At 41.0% G+C, this 23,525-nt stretch overlaps 1 protein-coding gene across 4 annotated transcripts in view; it reads right to left on the bottom strand.

The window, feature by feature from the left end:
• The window catches only part of ctnnd2a (catenin (cadherin-associated protein), delta 2a), a 247,828-nt gene that overhangs the window by 117,145 nt on the left and 107,158 nt on the right, over positions 1-23,525 (bottom strand). For all 4 annotated transcript variants that reach the window (XM_085762951.1, XM_085762953.1, XM_085762950.1 and 1 more), the window contains exons 4-11: positions 16,960-16,994; positions 16,500-16,604; positions 12,130-12,302; positions 7,406-7,460; positions 6,336-6,549; positions 5,824-5,941; positions 4,537-4,669; positions 122-295 (exon numbers count right to left, since the gene is read on the bottom strand). In XM_085762951.1, coding sequence (XP_085619077.1) covers positions 122-295; positions 4,537-4,669; positions 5,824-5,941; positions 6,336-6,549; positions 7,406-7,460; positions 12,130-12,302; positions 16,500-16,604; positions 16,960-16,994 — 1,007 coding nt within the window. The remainder of the gene's footprint in view (positions 1-121; positions 296-4,536; positions 4,670-5,823; positions 5,942-6,335; positions 6,550-7,405; positions 7,461-12,129; positions 12,303-16,499; positions 16,605-16,959; positions 16,995-23,525) is intronic.

Below are 23,525 nucleotides of genomic sequence, written 5' to 3'. Positions count from 1 at the left end.
AATAGGAGGGAGTGTTTGTCATCTGATGCGAGTGCCACAGTTTTCAAAATACTTCCGAGGTTTTCAAAGTATTACATTAAAACTGCACAGGTGTCATTTTACAATAACAGCAAGGCCTTACCCGTGTTGTTGCGATAGGGGCCTGTGTCTGGCCCCTGGCTCTGGCTGAGGCTCCTCATGGGGCCCTTGTTGTGGTACACACGCTCTTCATAGATGGGATCTATGTGGTGCTCTGGGGACCCCAAGGGCCTAAGGGCCTCCTGACTGTGCTGACTACTGTAGGAGCCACGAGAGCCTGGAGAAAAGAGGAGAAAAACAAAAAAAGATGTTAAGGAGGACTGAAGGAGAGATGAAGTTCAGTAAGGAGGGCTAAGAAAGGAAAGGAGGGGAAGTGAAAGGAAAGAAGTGAAAATGAAGAAATAAACAAGGACAAATTAATGTGACATGGCTACTCAAGAAAGACAAGACAAAAGAAAAGGGGTAGGCGTGGAGGTGTGGGGTGAACAACAGTGACAGTGATGATGAGAAAGAAGGAAAAGAGGGGAAAACAGAGCTCACTCAGGAAAATCAGGCCTGTGTGATTCCTCTGTTTATAAGACCTGTCCATTTCCACTCTGCACCTTTTTTCAGTGTGTGCTACAAGGTGCCAAGTGACAGACAGGACACCATTTGTATAGTAAACAGATGAAAGCGGTGTTGTGTTCATACGTGTGTTGTTGTCTGTGTGTGTGTGTGTGTGTGTGTGTGTGTGTGTGGTAGATGAAAGGGTGAGTTGGGGATGCAACAAATCAGACCCAGAGGAAAAAAAACCAGAAGAATAAAAAGAGACATGCACAGTGACACATGAGATAGGAAGAAGCAGACAGAGATCCAGGGAGGTTGGGAAAAAAAGAGAGCAAGTATTTCATTTTTTTAATCTCTGCGGAACACATTGCTGGTCGTCAGCTATAAAATAATGAGATGCAGTGTCCCCCCTCTTGCTCTGTGTTTGGCAGGAATCCCACAGACACAGGGCAAGGAAGTCACTGACAGCAGGCATTTGTTCATTACACAGCAGAACAAATGTAAGGCAGGGGCCTCCGTCAGAAAACACAGAGAGCAAAATTAAAATTAGGGAAGAGAAGAAAAGGAGGAGACCGAGGGAATATGAATGCGAGTCAGCAGGGCTTTGATGACACGACAGAAGATAAAGTGAAAGGACGTGCACATACTCATATATGCAGACTTAGAAAGCCATGAGTGATGGAGAAAAAGAGAGACGGTCCAGTGGAGCTAATGTCGTATCATATCGCATTAGTCGTGTGCAAAGGATTTGCCAGCGGATGAAAGGGGGGAAAGTCTAGTGCTCAGACCCAGATTCAAACCTCGGTGTGTATCCACCATCAACTTAACGCAGTCAAAGCCCTTAAAGCTTTCAGATCATATCAGAAATCAATGCATGTGTGGCACTCAGCCATCTCAGCTGGATCCGGGCCTGTACATAGAGGCTTGTACTGTAGTCATGTAGTAGCGATTTTTGTTTTCAGCTTAACACCAGTGTCTATTTCTTGTCTTAACAAGAAGAGTGCAAGAGAGCGTTTTAAGGATGAAACAGAGTGAATATTCAGAGACACACACAGTGGGGCTCGACTATTCCTTAAACTTTGTTATCAGACTCTTAAAGGTAGGGTGATGCAAGCAGCCTGGGAGTCTGCATGAACACCCTGCTCTATAGTACGGCATGTGATAAAGCCTCATCATGTCTGCCTGTAGCATGACTGTGGCAAAGAGGCTATTACGCTCCATGCAACTCTGTCCTCCTTTCAACAGCATGGTTAAGTGACTGGCCTGTTTACCTCCCTAGCCAATGAAGAGGTTAGCTGCATCCAGTCACACTTTGCTAGCCAGCAGCAGCAGCAGAAGCAGAGAGAGAGAATACTAACAGAAAGACAAGGCGGAGAATCAGAATAAGAGAGTGAGGGAAAAAAAAGGCGCTAAAAGACATTGAGTGAAATTGAGAAAGTGATAGAAATGGAGGGGGAGGGAGCTTCAAGTTCAAACATTACAGCTCCCACTGAGCTCAGCTGAAATGAGGTGAATTTAGAGACAGATCGACATAGAGAAAAAAGAGAGAGAGAGACAGTGATGGTCAAAATATGCATGAAGGGCTGCTAATTAGAGTCGTGGACACACCCATTAACAGCCTGACTCATTCCTCTCTCACAACTCTCCCTCTCTCTTCCTCCCCATGCCTTTTGTCTTTGAAGTCTTGGTGAGTTGGTTTTATTTCTTTACTCATTTATTTTTTGACTCACAGGGGCCCACTCGCGGAAATACTGACCTCCTTCTTTCAAAGGGAGAGGCAACTTAAAGATGGGAAGACAGAATGACGCAGAGAGGAAAAAAGAGAGAAAGATGCCCTCCCATGTTGTTTCAGTCAATGAAATATTTAAACAGGATAACAAAATGTTTAAAAAAAAGACAGAAAAAAACTCTGGTCCCCTGATGCCTGTGTGTGTGTGTAGTTAAAAAAGAAAGAAAACATTGCTCACACCTTTGGTAAAAAAAAGAGGACATGAAAATAAAAACAGCCGACAGCTTTTTCAGTTATTTGCCCTCTCATTTGTAAACTTTCACATCCTGTAATTTCTCCAGGACTCAGACTGAATATCAAAATGATCAGTCCAGTCAAATCAGAAAAAGGAAAAGACCATATGTAATATGAGAGACCATTGCTGTGCCTGAGGCAGCAGTGTCAACCACCAATTAATGCCATTGCCAATGGCCACAAATCAGACACAATATTGTACCACTACAGCGATTATTTGTACACACCGTTTTGCATCATTCTGGCCCCGCATGTACAAAGAGAGGATGTCTTTTTTTAGCTGATTTCTGTTTTTTTTTAATGCAGCTTAACTTCATCGTAGAGTAGGTGCTGTTGAGCCGTTGAGTACCTCTTCAAAAAGGCTACTCACGTAAACTCTGCTGTGCTTTTTCCCAAGAGGGTGTCACCTGCTGGGAAAAAGCAAACCTGTGCCTACCAGATATATAAATAATTCTTTGTTGGTCATTTTTGGAAACATGATGAGAAACCAGGGGCTGCAGTGAAGTATTTGAAAGCATTTTCTTTTTTTTTTACATTTCCATTTGTGCTGATACAATCAATCCATGCTCTTGCAAGCAAATTCTGATAATCATGAGAGCCAGGTCCGCTAATTATAGTGACTGTCTGAGATCTCATTTCCAGCGGGAGTCGTTCCTGCTCAGTCTTTTCTTTTCTTCTTCATTTACAGTCGTGCCCTAAGGATAAAGCATGAAGGTCGCATTCTTCATCCATATATATCCAAGTTTAAAGGACTAATCAATTAGACTTAACCCGGAGCTTCAAAACACTGCTGCCTGTAATCAATATTAATCTTGTCAAATATTTCACTTGTGTTGCAGAAAAATATGAAATCATTCAACCGGTGTCAAAGAGCGCCACAACAAAGCCACTACATTGCCTTTTACCAGGGCTCAGTCTTTCTCTGTCCTTTACAATACAATTAGCACACACATTGTCCATGTAGACATTTAAGAGGAAGTAGATGAAGAGGAAGAAATAAAGATCTTCAATGATTTCCTAAATGCCTAAAAGCAAGAGTGTGAGAAAAGAGATTTCAGTGCGCAGTCACTTGATGCTACATTTAATGCTCTGAAGCACAGGACAGGACAGAACGCTGCTGTCTAAAACTACTCAGTCTGAATAACACTTGAAAACACTGGGCTATCCACAGTGTTTAACTCAAATAGGCACAAACAGACAGCCTCAAAAAAAAATGTACACTAACTTACTATGGAGCATAAACAGTTGGCACAACACATTTTCATTTTAGTTTTGACATTCTGCCAACTCAATTTTGTAGAGTCAAGAGAGAGAGAACCGTTAACTAGTCAGTGTTACTGCATGAGCCAACACAAGTCTCTGATAGCCCGAACGCTGCCTCCACTAAGACTAGTGTCATTCTAACACATTCGGCTTCCAGACACAGGAAATAGATCTTATTCAGACACAATTACAATCAGAGTCGTTTTAATCTTCTTAAAGCAGGTTACTGTCTGGCAGTCACAGCGGACCTGCTCATAATTCAAAAACGTTACTGCAAAACAAATTGTGAATTCATGTTGTAGTCCTACTTTAGAGAGAGCAGCCACAGAGATGCCATAAAGAGGAAGTATGTGCAATTGGTGTGATATACAACCGATAACCACAAGAAACCAACCACAACACACTGACAGGCTAATTCAGTAGACTTAAATGCAAAACCTGACATTTCTTGGAATTGCAGGGAGATGCACTATAATGGCTCCATATAGTATAAATTCTCCATTCATACTTGATGTTGGCTCAACAACAGAAACACACACTGAACGATATCCTGATATTGTGAGAGATTGCCTCACAGCTCTTTACTACTCACAGTTCAGGTGGTTGTTGGTGGAGTTAAACATTTGTTTGGGTTTATGTTCACTGTAAGTATACGTGTAAAACTGCATGAGTGTGTGAACTCCCACCTGCCAGACTGCCAGGCCTCTGCAGTGTAGCGGTAGCGTAGAGCTCGTGGGAGATCTTGTACTGGTCAGAAGCGTGGTGAGATGCCAGCCTTTTGGGGGACAGAGTGGCATAGCTCCCTATGCCCGAACTCATCTGGAAAGACAAGAGTTTGGTTTCATTTTCTACTTTTTATATTATTATAAATAAGCAGAGGGAACGTGCAGGTTATGCCTAAATGCTGGTGCAATTGATTCATTGTTCAAATTTGCATTTGTCTCTATATTTAATTGAAAGAACTTTTTTGTGTGTTGACTAATTTGGATCAAGAAAGTAATTTACACTGAAAACATCCCACTCAAACTCAAACAATTTTCATCATGGTACAGTGATATAATAAAGTTTCAAAGGAATCTGGTTTTAGATCAGATGCAAAATGCAAAGCTTTTTTCTTCTTCTTTTTTTTTTTTTTACCAGAATCTATTACATCAACATTTGAAATGACTAAACATTCAAAGAATAAAAACTGCTCTGGGTAGATTTTTTTGAACATATGACTCAATCTGTAATTACTCTCTGGCTGCAGCATGGCTTTCTTTGTCATGATTAACGTGAACACACAGCCACATGGCATCAGTCAACAGTCTGGCTATATAATACTAGAAATTGTATATTTTAATATCTTATTTCAATATTAAATAGAAGGACACAGCTGACAAACAAGAAAAACTAATATTCTGGGCATTGCCATTGTAAATATTGAACTTTGAATGCTAATCTTTGTACTGTTGCACTGCATATAACACAGTAACTTGTGCTGTAATGAAAACATTTGCAGAAAAATCATATGATAAATGTTCTACTAGTTAAAATAATTATCAAACCAGGCGAGGGTGATATCTAACAAAACCTGAACACAGCAAGCAAAGGAAAATTAACATGTCACTATTTACGTCAGATGGTTTTGTGTCCTTTCAAGCTGAACCTTGACATGCACTCACAGTCATACAGTATGTAAATTAAATGTATTTGTATAAATGTGTGTGAAACACGAATAATTCAGTTATTTCTTCACTTTTGTGCCGATTTCACCCTGACTTTGAGGAACAGGGTTTATAATTGCACTGAACCCTGCTCTGTTACAGCTGCCTTGGTTTCATTCATTACACTGGTTTGTAATAAATCACATTTCTAAAGCAATTCGACTTCCTGCTTCACACAAAAATATTAAAATTAAATACTCTGCTATTAACACAAAATAGATTTTCACTGTGAATGTGTCCACATTCTGCGACTGCGACATCCTGTACCTGGTGAAGAGGGGACGATGATGAGCTGGCCCCTCCCCCTGCTGCTGTGGAGTTGGGTGGAGATGCCACCCTCAGGGGGGACCCACCTCCTCCTGCTGTTGTCACAGCAACCGTGGTGCTGGAAGACAAACGGGAAAAGCAACATATTTTGTCTGAGAAATAATGACTTTAAATGATTAATTCTGTTTTGAATATAAAAACAGTCCTATGCCTCCTCTGCTGTGTGTGAAATGTGTGTGTGATTTAGATGCACCGCATACAAACACAGAGTGGAGGATGATGAACCTTAAAGGCAATTTTCCATTTTCATTCTATTCTATTCTTTTGTAGCCTATTTACTTTTTTCTAATGCAATCTTTGGAACCTATGAATGGGATTCATGTGTTAAATACAGTAATTCTTTCAAATGCCACCCTCCTTATCCACCTACAGACTCCTTTATACATCAGTATCAACAGAAATACATCAAAATCAATATCAATATCTGTGTCACAGCTGCGGCGGCTCTCTACCTGTATGACTTGGCCAAGCGATTAGCAGGGGACTGCTTGGGAGAGGACGAGGAGGAGGAAGGCAGCCGCTGAGTGGTAGAGTATCCTGGCGTGTCAGAGGCTGATCCTAGGCGTTGGAGCTTACTGGGGGAGCTGGACCCTGAGCCGCCTCCTCCTCCAGAGAGAGGGGAACTGACACGCTGGGCAGGCAGGGTTGAGCTGGAGTAGTATATACCTAAAGAACAAGGGAGAGGAGAGAAAAAATCAATCAATGAACATGGGAGGCAGAGGAATGAGTGAGAATATAGTGAGGCTGATGGACGGATACAAGCAGGTCATGGAGCAAAAGCCTGAAATTCTACAGTGGGTTGATAACAAGGGGAGGAAAATATGTTAGAAGCCAGAGATTTGGATCAGGACAGGAGTACAAGAGTATACAATTGCCTCAACAATGAAGTCAAATGCAAGGTTTAAATAAAGGTTAGCTTAACTGCACTGCCTGCTATTGTGTTTTACAAGCCTTTTCCAAATCTCTGTTCATCAATTTTAACTTTTGTGAGAAGGACTGAAATAAAATGGTAAATATCTGACTAGTACTAAAATGGCCCAGTTCAATGGAGATTTCTTTTGTTCTTTGACGGGTTTGAATATATTCTACAATGTATATCATTTTATTCCATATACTATCTATTTTGTATGGGGGGAGTGTCATAACATATTGATAAGTGAATGAAAAATCCTGGAGAAGAATGCATGACACAACATACAGAATGATACATGTATACCTTTAAATCCTTGACCCCAAAGCGAACAGGCGCCAGAGACTGGAATTAATATAGCTTGTTTATAAATTATGGAGGAATAATACTAACATGTGAGAAAATTATTCATACTGCCGGCTCTGAAAACATTCAACCACCAGCAACGTTTTTATTCCAATTCTCATGCATGTCTGTCAGTGTCTCCAAATGTCATCCTGGTGCATCCACAGAGCTTCATGCTATGTCAGATTAATTTATTCTAAGGAAAATGCACCTCCACGAAGAGAGACAAGAGAAGAGTGGGGGAGAGAGGGAGAGGTGAGTTCTTACCTGACCCTGCCCCAGTTTGTGATTGCTGTTGCTGAGCTGCACGACTCGATGTCACCTGAGGGGATGAAGGGGGAAGACAGAGCAAAAGAGGGAGGATGACGTGCCGTGACAAGGAAGAAGGGGACAAATAGAGGGTTGGTGGAGGAAGGAGGGACAAGATGTGATGAGGAAAAGGGAGATAGAGAGTTAAGAAAAATGGGATAAAAGAGAATAGAGAGTAGTGGCTATCAAAAACTTTTATGCACAATGAGTTCAGTCAAGCCTTTGAGGATCCCAAATGAACCTAGAGCAGCTAGTAATGAAGTCCCCACAGAAAACAGAGGGGTGATTCAAACAGACTCATAGAGGCAGACCATGAAGTCCACAGAGCTCAGATGACTGAAATAATTTCTAATAAAGCCTCGGTGCAACGCCCACTCAAAATCGATGACAGGATTAAACAATCCATAGTATGTTCACGTCTTAATCTCCATAATCTGTTCTCACATAAACCCCCAACAGTCATTGAGAAATAATTCAATCTGTCATTAAAATTGTCTGTGTAAACTGCTCATATTGATTGCGTATGGTGAATCAGTCTATGAATATAAGATGTGCGTCAGCAGTCGTGTTCTCATCTTAAGCTAAATTTAAACATGGACAGTGGACAGAGATTTTCACTCACTCACTGTCCTGATACTTGTATCTGTGAAAGCAAAATTTCTGACAAAAGACAAAATCATGTGCCAGTCTGCGAGGCAAAGTGTTAGAAGCTTCTTCTCCTTTGTTTTTTTTTGTTTTTTTTACCTCACATGACACGCTGGTTTATCCTAATGTATTCACCCGTCTCCAGACTCAGTGGGGGTGAGCATATGCCAGAGCTCCACTGAGCCTCATATAGCCTTATGTCGATGTTAAAAGCTGTAAGAGGGTTTCAAAGATGTGATTACTGGACTGACGTGGCTGCAGTTGTGCAAGGTGAATATTATGTAACTACATAGTCAGAGAGTCACCTTGGAGGACTACATTTGTATACAGTAGTTATACAGAAACCTTAGAGAAGTTATTCTCATATATAATTTAGCATTTTCTGTATCATTATTGTATAATCTCCACATGCAGCCACGATGACAGGCATATTTGTCTATTACATCTGTATCTATGTCTATAGCAATTGCTATTGATCTTAAGTACACCTATCATTGCACACTCTAACACCTGTATACATGTATGCATACTTGGAGTTATTATGATAACATACATGTCATCATACAGTAACCTGTGCCTCTCAACATGCAAGCAAACGCACACACTCATAAACAATCTGTAATTATGCTCAAAGGCTATGTTTGCACACAACGGGTTCCAGGTGCGAATATTTGCAGCTGTATTTGTACAGAAATACATTTTTTAGGGGGGAGGGGGGCACGCCTGCTCAGCAAACCTTCCCTGGATAAATATAGCAACACACGCAGGCCAGGCACACAGTCCCCCATTATGTTCTCAATGGCAGTCTCTGGTTTATTTTCCTGCTTTTGCACGTCTGCTGAAGACAACAGGCCTTTGATTCTAGCACTGCTTTGTTTGCACAGGGGTCATGGAAACTGTTTTATCTTTGGCTGAGTGGATTAGCGGTCTCTTTCTAAAAAAAAAATGTGATTCACAGTGTATGGAGGCAAACAGGCAGAAGAATGGAAAATCTGTCAAATGAAGGGAGGGATGTAATGCAATAAACAGGATTCAGTGCTTCATTGTGCTTCTATATGTTTTCTAAAATGTTTCTGACACACAAACTGACCCTGTTTGTTAACATTTCTTTGTGTTTAAGTGGAAGTGCTTATGAGAGCATTCAACCTTGAGCTCATTCACTCTGATCTCAACACAGAGAGCTCCTAATGGAAGATCTAACATAACTTTGTGCAAGTCCTTTTCTTTATGCTTCAGGTTTTAGTGGTTTTATACATTTTCTCTGCAACCTAATGTGGTTTTCTTGACAGGTGCAGGTGGTGGTGGTTTTTAGTTTTTAAAAAAACAAACAACTTTTGCCATTGTTGAATTTACAATACAGGATGTGCTGCATCTTGAGGGCAGACTGGAGGCTACAGTGAGTCCATATCAGAAATGACATCATGAGCAAGGACTAGCTGGTTAGCATGCTAGAGACAAGCGTTGACATTGCTACTTTCCACCAATGGAGACATCTCTTCACAAGTCAAGGAATTAAGTTTGATGCTGAACTCACAACCATTCTTCTAGATTGGTATGTAAACAGCTGTTAATGCTAATGGTGGCTATGTAGCAACACTAAAAACAAATGGCTAATGTATTGAAACTTGTGTTGAGTGCACATGTTACATTCTTAATGACAGTGTGTGATCCACCATATAAAACAGTGTATAGAAGCCCCTTATGTTAGTTTAGTTGGTTGTGAAGCTACATGAGAGATCTCAGGCTGATGAGATGCAGACCACAAAACGGAGTCGAAGAATCCTGTTAACAGTCGATTTCACTTCACTGTGTTTAACACTGCAGATGTGCTACAGTCATCAAGATGCAAAGTCAGACAGAAATTGACTTTAGACTGATGAAGAGTTGAGTGAGTGAATGAAGAGATGAATGAATAGATAAATAGATTGATAGAGAGATGTGTGATCCATCAGGAAAATACATTATAGATGAAGAGTATAGATGAATTGTTGGCTGAGTTAACTAATAGGCAGAAAGCCCAACACATCGTGTGAGGGAGAGTACTTTCTCGATTGCGCTCTTGTCTCATCTCACAGTGCTGCTTCTTTTCTCCTCCAGTAAAACACTGGGATGTTTGAGGTGCCATGTATCCATGCATTATTAAAGCAGGGCCTCTCAGGGTTATAAATACCCTACAGAGGAGCAGCAACATGCTAGACCTTTCATTCTCTCACTCTCTCTCTCAAACAGTCACTTATGAGGACTCTAAACAAATACACTCCTGTATAAACATATGGTGAAAGGAGTGCATATACTGTAGATGACACCTCCATGTGCATATGCACACATGTACACCCAGTCTGCAACAAAAACATGCATGTACTGCACATGCATGCAAGCTGCATCTGCCTATCGAGCAGCACTGGCACTGACATGCGTAAAGCTATTCATGGGCAACAAGCCCTGCTGACAACACTGGCCCCATTACACTGACAAGCCAAAAACATCAGAGAGGAGAATACACACACATACACACACTCATGCTCACATAGACAGAGATGGTGAGCAGAGAGGGAAGGGAAGGGAAGGAAGAGGGGAGGAGGGAAAAGAGGACAGGAATACTGCAACACAAGAACAAGAAATACAGTACCACAACATTCTGACTACAGAAAGAGTAGAACTCATTTTGCCTCATCCATCCATCCATCCATCTATCTAAGTCTGTCTGTCAGTTTCCTATCTTGATGTCTTTGCCTCCCATATTTGTTATTTAATAAGTGAAGGAATGAGTGCCTTCTCTGACACCAGCTCTGAAATGAGCTTTGGTGTGACTGGAGAGGGAAAAATGAATAAAGGTGTTTATAAAGAAACACACATATATACACACAGAGATTTGCACACATACACACACCTTTGCACACAACAAATGAAAAACTAACACAGCACAAAACAAACATCCTCTTCGCTTCAGAGTTAGAGACCTTGGTGGAGAAAGTAAGCAGGTATTTGAAATGAAATAAAAAGAAACATATCTACAATGAAATGAAAAAGGGATTGAACTTATAATTATTGTTTTACAATAGTTTCTCTTTCAATTCATCTCCATCTATCAGAAATAGAATACTTGCCCCAGACACTGGCGATATCTTTGAATGAAGCACTGCAGCTGCTCACTGATTTAGCAGATGTGTGGGTGTGTGTTTGAAAGTACAAGTGTGTGCGCTTGTGTGTGTGTGTGTGTATGTGTACACATGTATTACCATTTATAAGTTAAGGACATGAAAACTGAAAATAATTGGCTCCTGTAGGCTAGAAAGTCATTTTCTCTCACATTGCTGTGATTAATATGCGACTTGCCTCTTGCTTTACTTCCCAAGTCCTTAAACAAGATATTCACTGCGATAACTCTGTGTGCATTTAATAGTCCCTTCATTTTGCTCTATGGGAATCTGAGAAATCATCTCCTCCTAAACAGCTTTTAGGAATTTACGTGTAGTCTAACCCCGTCTGTCACCTCCTCCAAAATAAAAGACATTTTTTGTTGCACTGTAGATTATTTGAGAAGCCAGTTGTATCGACTGGAACTTAAAGAACTTCGGTAAGGCAAATAAAATGGGAGTCTGTAGGAATATGCACTTCCACACTGATCAACAGACCCAGCTGGGATGTCGAACAAATGCAGATTTGGAGGGAGAGATGAGAGTCAGAGTTACATGTCGATGAAGAAGCGTTATGCAAGTCAGTGCATGAAAAACAAGGGTTGAGGCAAAAGAAGAAAATCCCGAGCAGTGCAGAAGATTCAGACACTATCCTGGTCCTAAAAGCTCTGCATGCCTTCACTGAGCAAAAAGTAATATGCAGGTGAACTCACTTCAGTCAAAAAGCCTCTGATGTCAATAATTAAAATTCTGTGGTGTGTTTCTAAAAGAGACCAAAGTTTACGCAAGTGGCCAATATTAGAATTTTTGTCCGACCATCCTTTTTCATCATCATCATCAGCAGCAGCAGCAGCAGCACCAGCATCTTCATTTTCATCTGCATACAGCGGTGTTTCCTACCTGGTTGTAGCTGTGAACAGCTCCTCCAACCTGCCCACTGCGCTGAGGAGTTGCTGCGGAGATGCTGTCGCTAAGGGCGAGGGTCTGGTTGCTATGGTAGCTGGCAGAGTACTGGAGCGAAGCCTCCGGGGTGGAGTTGAGCTGCAAGGAACTCTGGGAAAGAAGAGCCGGTCCTACCGATAGAGACAGGAGTGGTGTATGGTCGGGTGGGAGGTGGGGGATCCGTTGAGTTTGTGTGTGGAGAGAGGGAGGGAGAGAGAGAGAAGAGGAGAGAGAGAGATTAAGAGTGAGAAGGAGAGGGAGCATGAAGGGGAGAGATTGAGAGGCGAAGAGTGAAATGGGGATGAGAGAGAGAGCAGCAATTTAGAGCAGATAGTGCAGCAGTGCAGCACTCCGTGAGTTGGAGATGGCATACATAATTTATTAGCAGAGGGAAAGAGAAACAGAGGAACAGAGAGAATGGAAGGAGGAGGAGGAGCAGGGAGATGGAGAGGATGGGAGGAGGAGGGCTGAAAATAAGAAAGTACACCTAACAACTTGAAACTTTACCTCCCCTAACATGTTAATTTTTTTTTTTTTTTTTTTTCGCTCGTACTGTCGGCTGGAACAAAACTTCACTTGACCCATAGGGAAGTTCTGCTTTTTAAAGAAACAGCCACTGAAGAGTTAATGTGGAGTACTGTGTGTATGGCTGTAACAACGCACACCACACAACACACACACACACACACACACACACACACACACACACACATACATTCAAGAATCTCAACTGACATCAAATAAAAACCCACTCTGCCTGACTGAAAATGAACATCACCAGGCAGTTTTCAGGATGGGCTACCCCCTTAACTGTAAGTGGAGTGATGTCAGCCGAAGGGAAACACTAGGTCCACCCCTCACAGTGGTGGTGGGAGGGGTGCACAGTACGTATGAGTGGTTATATAGGCTATGTACATGTGTTTCTATGTGTGGTTTAGATCTATTGAGAGCAGTTAGGTCTCTGACCTGTTAACTCAGCAGTTTATACTATACATATTTCATGAAGTTGCTATTTTTACTCTGCCTCCCTGTCTGAGTACAAATTCCATAAAATGTATACGGTATGTAATTACAGGTCAGGGAGAAAGGAAGCTAAACTCAGGGCTTTTCCTAAATATCATGATGACTATGTTCTTATAAAGTCTAGACTAAGTGTCTTCCTTTGGGCTCACTGGTGTGTTGGTTTCTTACCCCAAAATAAGAAAGACCCCTCACAATCCTTCCTCCATTTCTACAGTATTTGCTTGCTCTGTCCTTCCCTTCTCCCAGATTCCCCTCTCCCTATGAGTCCGTGCGCCGTGAACCAAGACCAACTCCTCTGCTTCTCGTCTTCACAAAAGACTTGTCTTTTCTCATCTCGATTCATTCCTTGCTTTTTATGAATTATTAAACAGCACTTTGTGTTACACAGAGCGAGTGGGAGCTCCCAAACTCATCATCACTCAGCCTCGGTGTTTGTTACATTGTGTGTGCCATGTGACAAAAACTGTGCATGTTTGTTTGACTTTTCATACGTGTGACGTGAAGTCATGAGTTTAGTTTGAGAAAATGCTTCACTTTAGGAATTAATATGTGTGTGCGTGTGTGACACTAAGTAACCTATGTACATGTAAGTGCTGTAAGTAATGTGTGTGCTCTGTTTGTGTGTGAATGTGTGAGAGGGTGAAATGAGAAGCACTGTCGCTGGTAGGGCTTTAAGTCTTTTCATGTCTCTGTTGAGTCTCACAGAGTCTCTGTTCTCACATGAAAAATATGAATTTTTCAACAGCTCAGTGAAATTATGAAAGTCATTTTAACTCAATCCCATGCACACACACGCACACACACACACACACACTGGTGATACCTTTTAAAAATGACTGGTTTCTAAAATAGCACAATACACTACAGTCTCACAGTAATTGCTATGTGAGGTGAATTTAATTTTGTGACATTAACTTTTTTTGAATTTCTGCTTCTAAACTTATTTATGCGTATAAATGTTTGTGAGGCTCTGCTGTGACACCTCATCAGCTACAGTATCAGCTGAGAGCAAAAAGCCTTCCTGGTTTTACAGCTTTTCACTGAAGACGGCAACATGTCACTGTTTTGTGCATTTAACACGTAGCTATTTGCAGTGCTCTCTCTTTTTTGGGCCGGCACATACACACATGCACACATACGGTACATGCACTACACTGAAAGCTATGCTGAATGTATCTGCACCCCACACATAGTGATGCTTTTGGTAAAAGACCATTTGTGAAATGGGAAAAACAGCTAGGGGTGGAGCACCCACAATAAGAGTGCTCACTATGAAAGTGCTGTCTAATTTTTTTGGACTGTGGACATAGGGAGGGGGGTCAGGGGCTCAGGCAATTCCTGGTAATACGATTTAAAAAGAAATCTAATGACATCACTATATTTATGTATGTGGTCAAAATGGTCTTGTATTTTATATAGCGCTTTACTATACCTGAACGATACCCAAAGCGCTTTACAGTACATCACATTCACCCATTCACACACACATTCACACACTGATGGCGGAAGCTGCCATGCAAGGCGCGAACCACGACCCATCAGGAGCAAGGCGGGTAAGGTGTCTTGCCCAAGGACACTACGGCAGCAACCGGGACAGAGCGGGATTCGAACTGCCAACCCTCTGATCACCTGAGCCACTGCCGCCCCATGTGCTTCAACATTAAAGTTTCCTTACAATTCAAGACTTCTAAATCTCACATGAGCTGGTACTGTATATGGGCCATGCACTGTGTAACTGTGTGTGTACACAAATATGACATTGGTGTTCAACACTGGTCAGGCCATTCTCAAAGTACCAGGAATTACACATGGTAAAGCTTATTGGTATGTGAGTAAACTCCTCACATAGTAGTAATGCGCTGTGCAACACATCTTAAAATGCCATCCATTAAAGCCATATCAACTATCAAAAAGGTCAGCACACAATAAGCCAAATGGGGGACGCAGTGTTCCAAAACCAATGACCTGAAAAGAAAATGCCAAGCACATTTAGCAAGACCTCCCACACAGTCCGCCTCTCAATCACTGTTTGAATTTATTTATCAGGAGCCAAGGCTCATGAAACCTGCTGGAAACTTAGCAGTTGTTGGTTTGAATATAGGAGGGCCACAGTTTAATTCATCTCTTTTTTATGTTTGGGTGCACATGAATAAGGCCTTGAAAAGCTTCACTTCAGTACACTTCAGTTGTTGTTAATTAAACAGTTTTTATTAAACTTTCAGGGTCACACTACAGAATACTCTTCTCTAATATATTTTGTGTGAGAAATACACACAGTTTTTTTTTTATAAAAAATATTCTTTTTACTTTATCCAAGTATTTACATGTTGTCTAATCTGGAACAAAATCCTCCCTCGCCTCAACTCGCAGAAATCTGAGAATTTAACATTAACAAGGGGAATTGCTGCACTTAGGCCAGATATCTAATGGCCTTAGGGAGTACATTTTCTCTCCTTGTCTTTCAGCAGAGCAAAAATAATTACCAAACACTACACACCACCACACTCTGTTGCATTTAGACAACCACAGTTGTGTTTTTTCTTAAGTTTTGCCTGAATATTCTTTCCCACTCTTTTTGACGAGTCACTCTGTGCTGTAAAATTTAAAAAGAGATTTATATTCCTCTTGAGACTGTAGCACATTTGTTTACACTTGCTGAAGTGCCTACAGTTAAACAGGTCTTGATTTTGATCTGACATATGCTAACAAAGTGCAGAGGAATCTAAGAAGAGGAAATGTGAATAAACCAAATAAAATAATTTTGCTGTTACCTTGAAATTGAATTTTGTTTGTGTAGCAGTTCTGCTTTGCTCCGAGTGAAGTCTCAAAATGGATAGAAATAATTGGAATTTAAATTGACACTGTCATTTCACGACATTAACTTTTTTTCTGAGTTGCTGTGTGTTTGAAAACTTATTTATGCGTATAAATGTTTGTGAAGCTCGGCGGTGACACCTCCACAGCTACAGTATCAGCTGAGAGCAAAAAGCCTTCCCGGTTTTTGCAGCCTTTCACTGAAGACAGCAACATGTCACTGTTTTGTGTATTTAACAAATTGCTATTTGGAGAAAAACACTCACACACACACATACACACACAGTCAGTCATTCGCATACTGAAAGCAATACTGAATTTATCCGCACCCACAGATAGTGATGGTAGAAGCCCATTTGCAAAATGAGAAAACAGCTGGGTATGGAGCACCCACAATAAGAGCGCTCACAATGAAAGTGGCGTGTGTTTGGACTCAGATAAAGCAGGAGGGACGGGGACTCTTCAGCAATGATGTTGATAACTACACTTACGTTCTCCACTGTCAAGTATCCCAGATTCCTGAAGGGAGCGAATGCAGGAATCCACCAACTCCAGACCTGTGGTCAACTCGTCCTCGATGTCCTTTTGTCCGTCCGCTGTGCAAGACAGACGGAGACGAGAGGCAGAGGAAGGTCAAGGTCACACAACAGGGGAAACAGAGAGAGACGAATGAGATCTCTCTGGACTCTAACTGCAATTCTCTACTCCAACAGACACGTTATGTCTCAGTTATGAGCTGTAGGACATTTTGATTATAAGCTGGGAAGTCTGACTGGCTGACTGGATGCGTGTGGAAGAAAATGTGGGAATCATTCAGTGTTTATTTATATTTTTAACTGTGTATGTAACCTTTAAAAATATTTTAAAAGAGTGGTGACAAAGGTTTCTTTCATTAATCCATGCAACAATGCCTTTATATGCAAGGCTGAGCAGTGTGTGTAAATGCCTTACCTTGAGCGTTCCAGCGAAACTGCTCATCTGTTGAACTGCAAAAGAAGGACGTGGAAAATAATATGAATACAGGGAACAACAAAAACAACACAGAGGAAAGTTGCAGAATAGCAGCTACAATTTTAAAATCAACAACACATTACAAAAAAGCTTCCAAAACACGAGTTCAAGTAAAACATATTCGACAGGAAAACGAAACCTTGGAGTAGAAACATGATTCAGTGAACTTTAAATTCTTATTTACAGCGGAGAGATTTAGCTGCTTCCCTCACTATTTATTTTCATTGAATGGAGAGAATCAAATGTCCGGTTTCTGGATTTTAATATGTATTACGCTGAAAGCAACTGCCCATGAGTTGCATTTCTTTTATCCTCCATTCTGCTGATGTATGAAAAACATGCAAAATAATGCAAACAAATGTCAATGAAAAACCGCTCCATTCTTAATCCCATTTACTGAGCATTTTGCACAATGAAGTCCTGTTGCACTCAGGAAACAGTCTGTTTTTTTACTCTAGAGTGGATCGTATTGTTCACAGATTCACAGCTACATGTGCACACGCCCACATTCGTACTATGCAAGATGCACAGACCAGACTTCTTTTTCCGTTCTTTTGATCTCTGTCAATTGATCAGTGATTGATTAGGGGAGGGGGAGTGAATACAGGGGGAAAAGGCAAAGGGAGGCAGAAGGAAACAGACAGGAAGACAGACAAAGCCAAAGACGAGTAGTGAGCCACCAGCTGTGTGATCGATACACACACGGACAGACTAACTGATACATATAGACTCTTTCATCTGACTTCATCTACACCATTAGACTGGCTGTCTGGACTACTTGGCTTGTTGCAGCATTTGTCCCATTAAGACCGCTTGGTATTCCACATGCCTGACTTTCTAATTGAATTTCTGTCAGAGAGTGCAAGCGTGTGCCTTGGGTGTCATCGTACAATTTGTGTCCAAAGTGCCCGTGTGCCCTCATGTGTGTACAGTTTTGTTGAGGTATGTGAGAATGAGTGAATACATTTACACGTGTTTATCTGTCTTTGTGTCTGTTTGGCTAAGATGATTGAGATGGCTATTTTGTGGATAGCCTCATTTTCAGTAACTGGATGGGTTTGAAACACTACAGACTCTTGTAATAGACATTGTTTTATAATAAATGCGTTGATTAATACTTGTGCCATGGAACCAGACAGGGGAAAAGGTCATCAGCATAAATAAACAGCAAATAAGAAGAGAAACATTTGTTATTTTTAAGTAAAGTTTGTTAACTTTGTTACTTGAACCTAATTGAGTGATGTAATATTGTTCAATCAAGTTCTGATATCAGTCAGCGAATTAGACAATTTGGCTTCTGTCCCTGCAGGACCTCAGGACCCATGCTGCTGACGGCCAGCTGCTTCTGTAGCGTGACGACCCTACCATAGGTCAGAGGTCACGTGGACTGAACAGATGGACGCTTCGGTGGTGCTGAAGTTTCTGGTATAAATTATTAAAGTCAGTCTGCAGACGGCGGCGCACAACAACAAGAGTTCAAACCAAGTCACCAGCATCTGTAATGTTGAGAGAATTACAGAGCTCATTCTACTTTAAAGACATAGAGAGGAGAATGCCCAATGGGAAGAGAAAAGAAAGAAAGAAAGAAAGAAAGAAAGAAAGAAAGAAAGAAAGAAAGAAAGAAAGAACTACTTTCATCGAATAGTTGCAGGGATCAATATTAACTCGATGCCTATACTTTTGTGACTCTGAAGTTTTTGTCTGCATCTGCATGGTTTCTGTCTATCCTGCCCTCAGGATGCAGCTTGTCCTGCATTTCTTTTCAGCTGAAAGTAATTGTTATGTAACTGCTAATCACTGCTAATCACACTAAAGGAGTGAGCATGAATGCAGCATGAATGCAGGAAAAGTCAGATCAGTTACAAATGAGCTCAGCAGAGATTTAATCACCTACTCATCAAATCACAGCAATGAGGAAGAAGAGGTTAAGCTTGGATTAAAAACAGGACATTCTTTTTTTTTCTGAAACACTTTAACATATTTAGAGACTAAAATGAAAAATATGTCATGATTATAAGTATTGCATTGTAGAGTATCAAATAATTAATTATGGCATTATTATAGATTTTGCATAATAAAGAAACTCAGTGGCCTAACTTGTTGATTGGTTGATGCTATATGTTCATGTTTGTAATAAGAGGACTATATTTGAATGGACAGTGTACAAACTCAACAGCTACTTGCTGTACCAACAAAACGCCGTCACTATGGGAGCAGCAACAGCCTGCAGGTCAGAGATGCGGGACTGTGACCAAAAAGGTCTTTTGGCTAAAATGCTTGGGACCAGCAGAGAAATTTTAAATAAACGACTCCCAAGTTGCTCTAAAGTGATGAATATTAAAAAAAAAAAAGTGACTTTGCAGAGTAGCTTCCTTTTGTGAATTTCTTTAATGTCTGAATATGAATTAGGATTACACTCAGCAAATCTCTGCTTGACAGAGAAAGGTTCAAATATATACTCCTGAAGCTGACCATTGCTTTTCTGCTGCTAGGATTGTAAGTTCCTCTGCCAAGGTCCTCTCAGAATACCACAATTACAGATAATATTTGACATTTGTGTGCCTTTCGTTCCAGTTTTTATAGAGCTATGGTTCTCATTCCTCATCTGCGTCATCTTCTGTTCTATACTTGCTTGGCACACTAGCAGCTCATTCTGGGACAGTACTAGAGGAAGTTGAGGAAGAGAAAAGCGCAGAAAATACGTCATCGTGTCAGATGGACTGGATTTGCTGTATCTCTAATGTCTCTTGTCACAATGACAGGCACAAACACACACTGCACACTCATGCACATACTAAAAAATACAACTGTGCTTTCATGAGCCTGAAGGAAAGCCAACAGGGCAACAGTAGTAAACATTGTGTCACTGTGTTAAAGTGTAGTTGGTTAGTCTGAGAGAGAGAGAGAAGGAGAAAGAGAAATTTGCATGAGACACTCAGAGAGCTGGTAGACGGGAAAGCGCGATTTAATAAGCATTATTCCACAACGCTGCTCGTTCCCGCCTGCAATGCCACAACACTACACCCAGCGAGGCAGCGCGTCTCTTTTAAGAGTAGAGAGACATTTTAAATTCACTACCCCACTCTCAACCGCCACACAGCTTAAATCAACAGACAGCGTCCTCTACCGTTCCCGGTGAAATCCACATGTACTGTATGCATACACACACACACACACACACACACACACACACACACACACACACACTCTGCTTAACATTCACAAAACCCGGGAGCAAAATATGGTCTGCTCCTATAGTCCTAATTTGTGCATAGGGATGTGTGTTTATGTCTCACGGGAGAATAAAGACTGGGAGACTTAAAGTATAACCCAGGAATCCCAGCAGCCACATCCTTCATGAGTTATTAGGCCACAGCGTGGAGAGCATTACTCTGAGAGAGTTACACACTGTCACACAAGGTTCTGCTCAAATCCTCCAGCTGCCTCCTTTCACAGATAGTAGCACTTAAGAACACTTGCTTGCCCTGATAAGGCTGTCAGCAGGGAAGCGAGCATGTGTATGTATCAGCAGGCAAACAGACATGCATGCATCCACAGTTTGTTCTCACATAAGAGGGAATATCCATTCACACAAACTTGGACTCTATAGGTAAGAGCTAATCTTAATTATGTTTTGGTTTACCTGTACGTCCGTTCTCTCTCTCACACACGTTCATGGCTCGTCTTATCTGTATTGTTTGTATAAACACTCAACATTAGTCATTTTCTTTATTACGTCTTATCGGCAAAGAGGACAAATAAACAAACAAATCAACTTTCTACTCTATGACTTTACCTAAGCACTCATGTTTTAATGTCTTTGTTTGTCATCGGCGTCTCGGCCATAGCTCAGTTCTGAAATACGGCTGCACCTTGGAGACGACGTGCTGCTGACACTAGCGCTGCTGTCGGTCTGACACTGGAGCTGAGAGCATCGGATTAGTCATCAGAAATTAGTTGTGCCGCCCCGCTTGTCCAGCACTCTGCTTCATCACCTGACCCTGCTTTCATCACAATTAGCTTTGGTTCAGTCATTAAAAAAAAAAAACAACAACTTGTTTTTGCAAGTTTTGTAACAGGTGCAAAATATGTAGCTGCCTGAGTGCACACACATACACACAACACAGATAATCTGCACAAGGTGTCAAATTCACACAAACACTGAACTAAAAGCACTTTATGTCTTCGATAATTGCTATCCTGTTGAGTTGGCGAGAGGAATAAATGGAAAGCTTGGTGTGCAGTCCTGGCCTATTTCATTATTGCCAGGATTAAAACAGGAGCCTAATAGACCATAATCTCTTGTGTGATGTTTACCAATGCCTTACCAAGAAGTAGCACTAAACCCATCTAGGCTTCCTGCAGTCTAGCCGTATTTACAGGCATAAATACATATTTAATTATTTGTGTGTTTTTATTGTGGGCCAAGGGATTGACTAATTTCAATTTTCAGCAATTACCTACAAACTAAGTGAGTTAGGAGGGAACTCTGGACGTTTTTACAAAAATGACAGCGAGCCTGCATTTCTAATTTATTGGAACACAAAAGTATCAACACTGTAGAAAAGGATGAAGCTAAATTCCCCTGAATAATTAATAGTTTCACATTTTTCAAATTTTTAGTTTGAAATTTTCAAATTTTTGATTTGATGCAGGGCCATAAAAGAGCAATACAGATGTCTGGCTTGATTTATTCTCAGGGTTTTTTCTTGCACACCGTGAACTCAGAGGTATCTGCCTCAGTCAAATGCCATGTCGCCCTCCTGCTCCCAATTAAACTCTGACAGGTGTGTTCATGGAAAACGCTATTGTTGAACAAACGTTTCACTCTGTGAATTTCTGTCATTTGTAACTGCGACTGCGGCATTAGCGCCGGAGCTGTATTGTAATCAGCACAGAGGCAAAGAGGAAGAAAAGAGCCGCAACTTTCCACAGGGAATTTCCTTCAAAGAGCGTCTGTTTATGTCCCACAGCAGGAGCGTGTCAGGCACTTGAGCATTTCAGATATTATTAGATAAAGACAACAACAACAGCAAACTAGAACTGCACCTTGTGTTGTACTACCAACCAGCCAAGTGGCAGTAAGTAAGGTCACAATATCCCCTTTCTCTGCATTGAATAACAGTCAAAACTATATGATGTCCCAATGAAGTCCACCTTTAACCATTTGTGTATAAAATGTCCTCACTTCATCCTTCTATCCTATTAGACATTTGTCATTACTGCTATGGCCAAAAATGTGTATTATGAGGTCACAGAGACCAATCGGTTCATATCCGAGTCCAAGGAAAAGCCTTTATCAGATCTGAAGAAAGTCTCCTAAATAGTTGTTCATGAGAACAGGATGTCATGTCGACGGGCAACCCAAAAACATAATGCCTCTGGCTCTGACTGTCACCAGCACACAGGCCTAAAAGAAAACAAGTTGTAATAGAAACACTGGGACATTCTTTGCCTTGACAGAATCTTGGAAGAATGTCAATCTTCATCATGGGAAATCTTCTCGTTCAGCCAAATATCAGTAAGAAAAATACAATTCAACTGTGCAGATTAATAAAATCATGGAAACACTAACAGTGGATTAAGTGGCACAGAGGCAGCAAAGGTCTCTTGTAGAGCTGAGAGAAGAAAAAAAATCATTCTTCACTTATCTTTTGATAAATCATTTTTCAATAAATAATTTTATCCAGTCTTGACATGTTATGACATTGTTGAAGATGATGGACAAAACAGCACTGCCTAAATTGATGTGGTTTGTCAATGTCCTTTCAAATTCAACACCCTTCTTAAAATCAATAAAAAAGTGAATGTCATCACAGTAATTATGTCCTAACAACATTCAAGTCAATCACATAGTAGCTTCAAGGTTGGAAATACGTGCCCATGAACACCAAGAATAATACAAAGGAAGGGACTGAGATGGTGCGATCTCCAGGATGACATCCATTCATTTCTTCCTGCAGAGAGGTCTGATGTCAAGGTTAGCTACAACACACCTGGGAGCTGGGGAGTATTCAGTGTCTTACTCAAGGACCGCTGAACAAGCAGGATGGATGGCCTTGGATAAAGCAGTATAACCCCACCCCCCAACTGACTGCCACTCTGTTTTCCAACATTTGTAAAATGTCAGTTGTCAGAATAACTGCACTTAATGGGGGTCGTTACAAAGTAATCTAGTCTATTTAATTGACCATTTTCATTACGCTATACATAAACCTTCAGTACTAATTTGGAGTGACTTTGAATGAATGGATCTCCCTCCAAAGACATTTATGTGGACACGCGGCCATTTGAGTGGAAATTAGAATAAAGATGGTGAGAGGCTTATTAGAAAATAAAAATCACACGTTTCCCTCACTGCTAAATTTTAGATGAGTAGTGAAAAATAAACTTGTTTACCTGCCATGTTGTGTTGCATGTCAATAATTTCTCCAAATCACTAAGACCACTCCAGCATGCACTGTCTTACACCAAAACTGTAGCATTACTGCAGAAGGTCTCTAGCT

The sequence above is a fragment of the Trachurus japonicus genome, chromosome 20 (assembly GCF_045865225.1).
Source record: "Trachurus japonicus isolate A0001 chromosome 20, Traja_1.0".
NCBI lineage: Eukaryota > Metazoa > Chordata > Actinopteri > Carangiformes > Carangidae > Trachurus > Trachurus japonicus.
The sequence above is the reverse complement of the archived record's forward strand: the minus strand, read 5'-3'. Positions and strand labels throughout refer to the sequence as shown.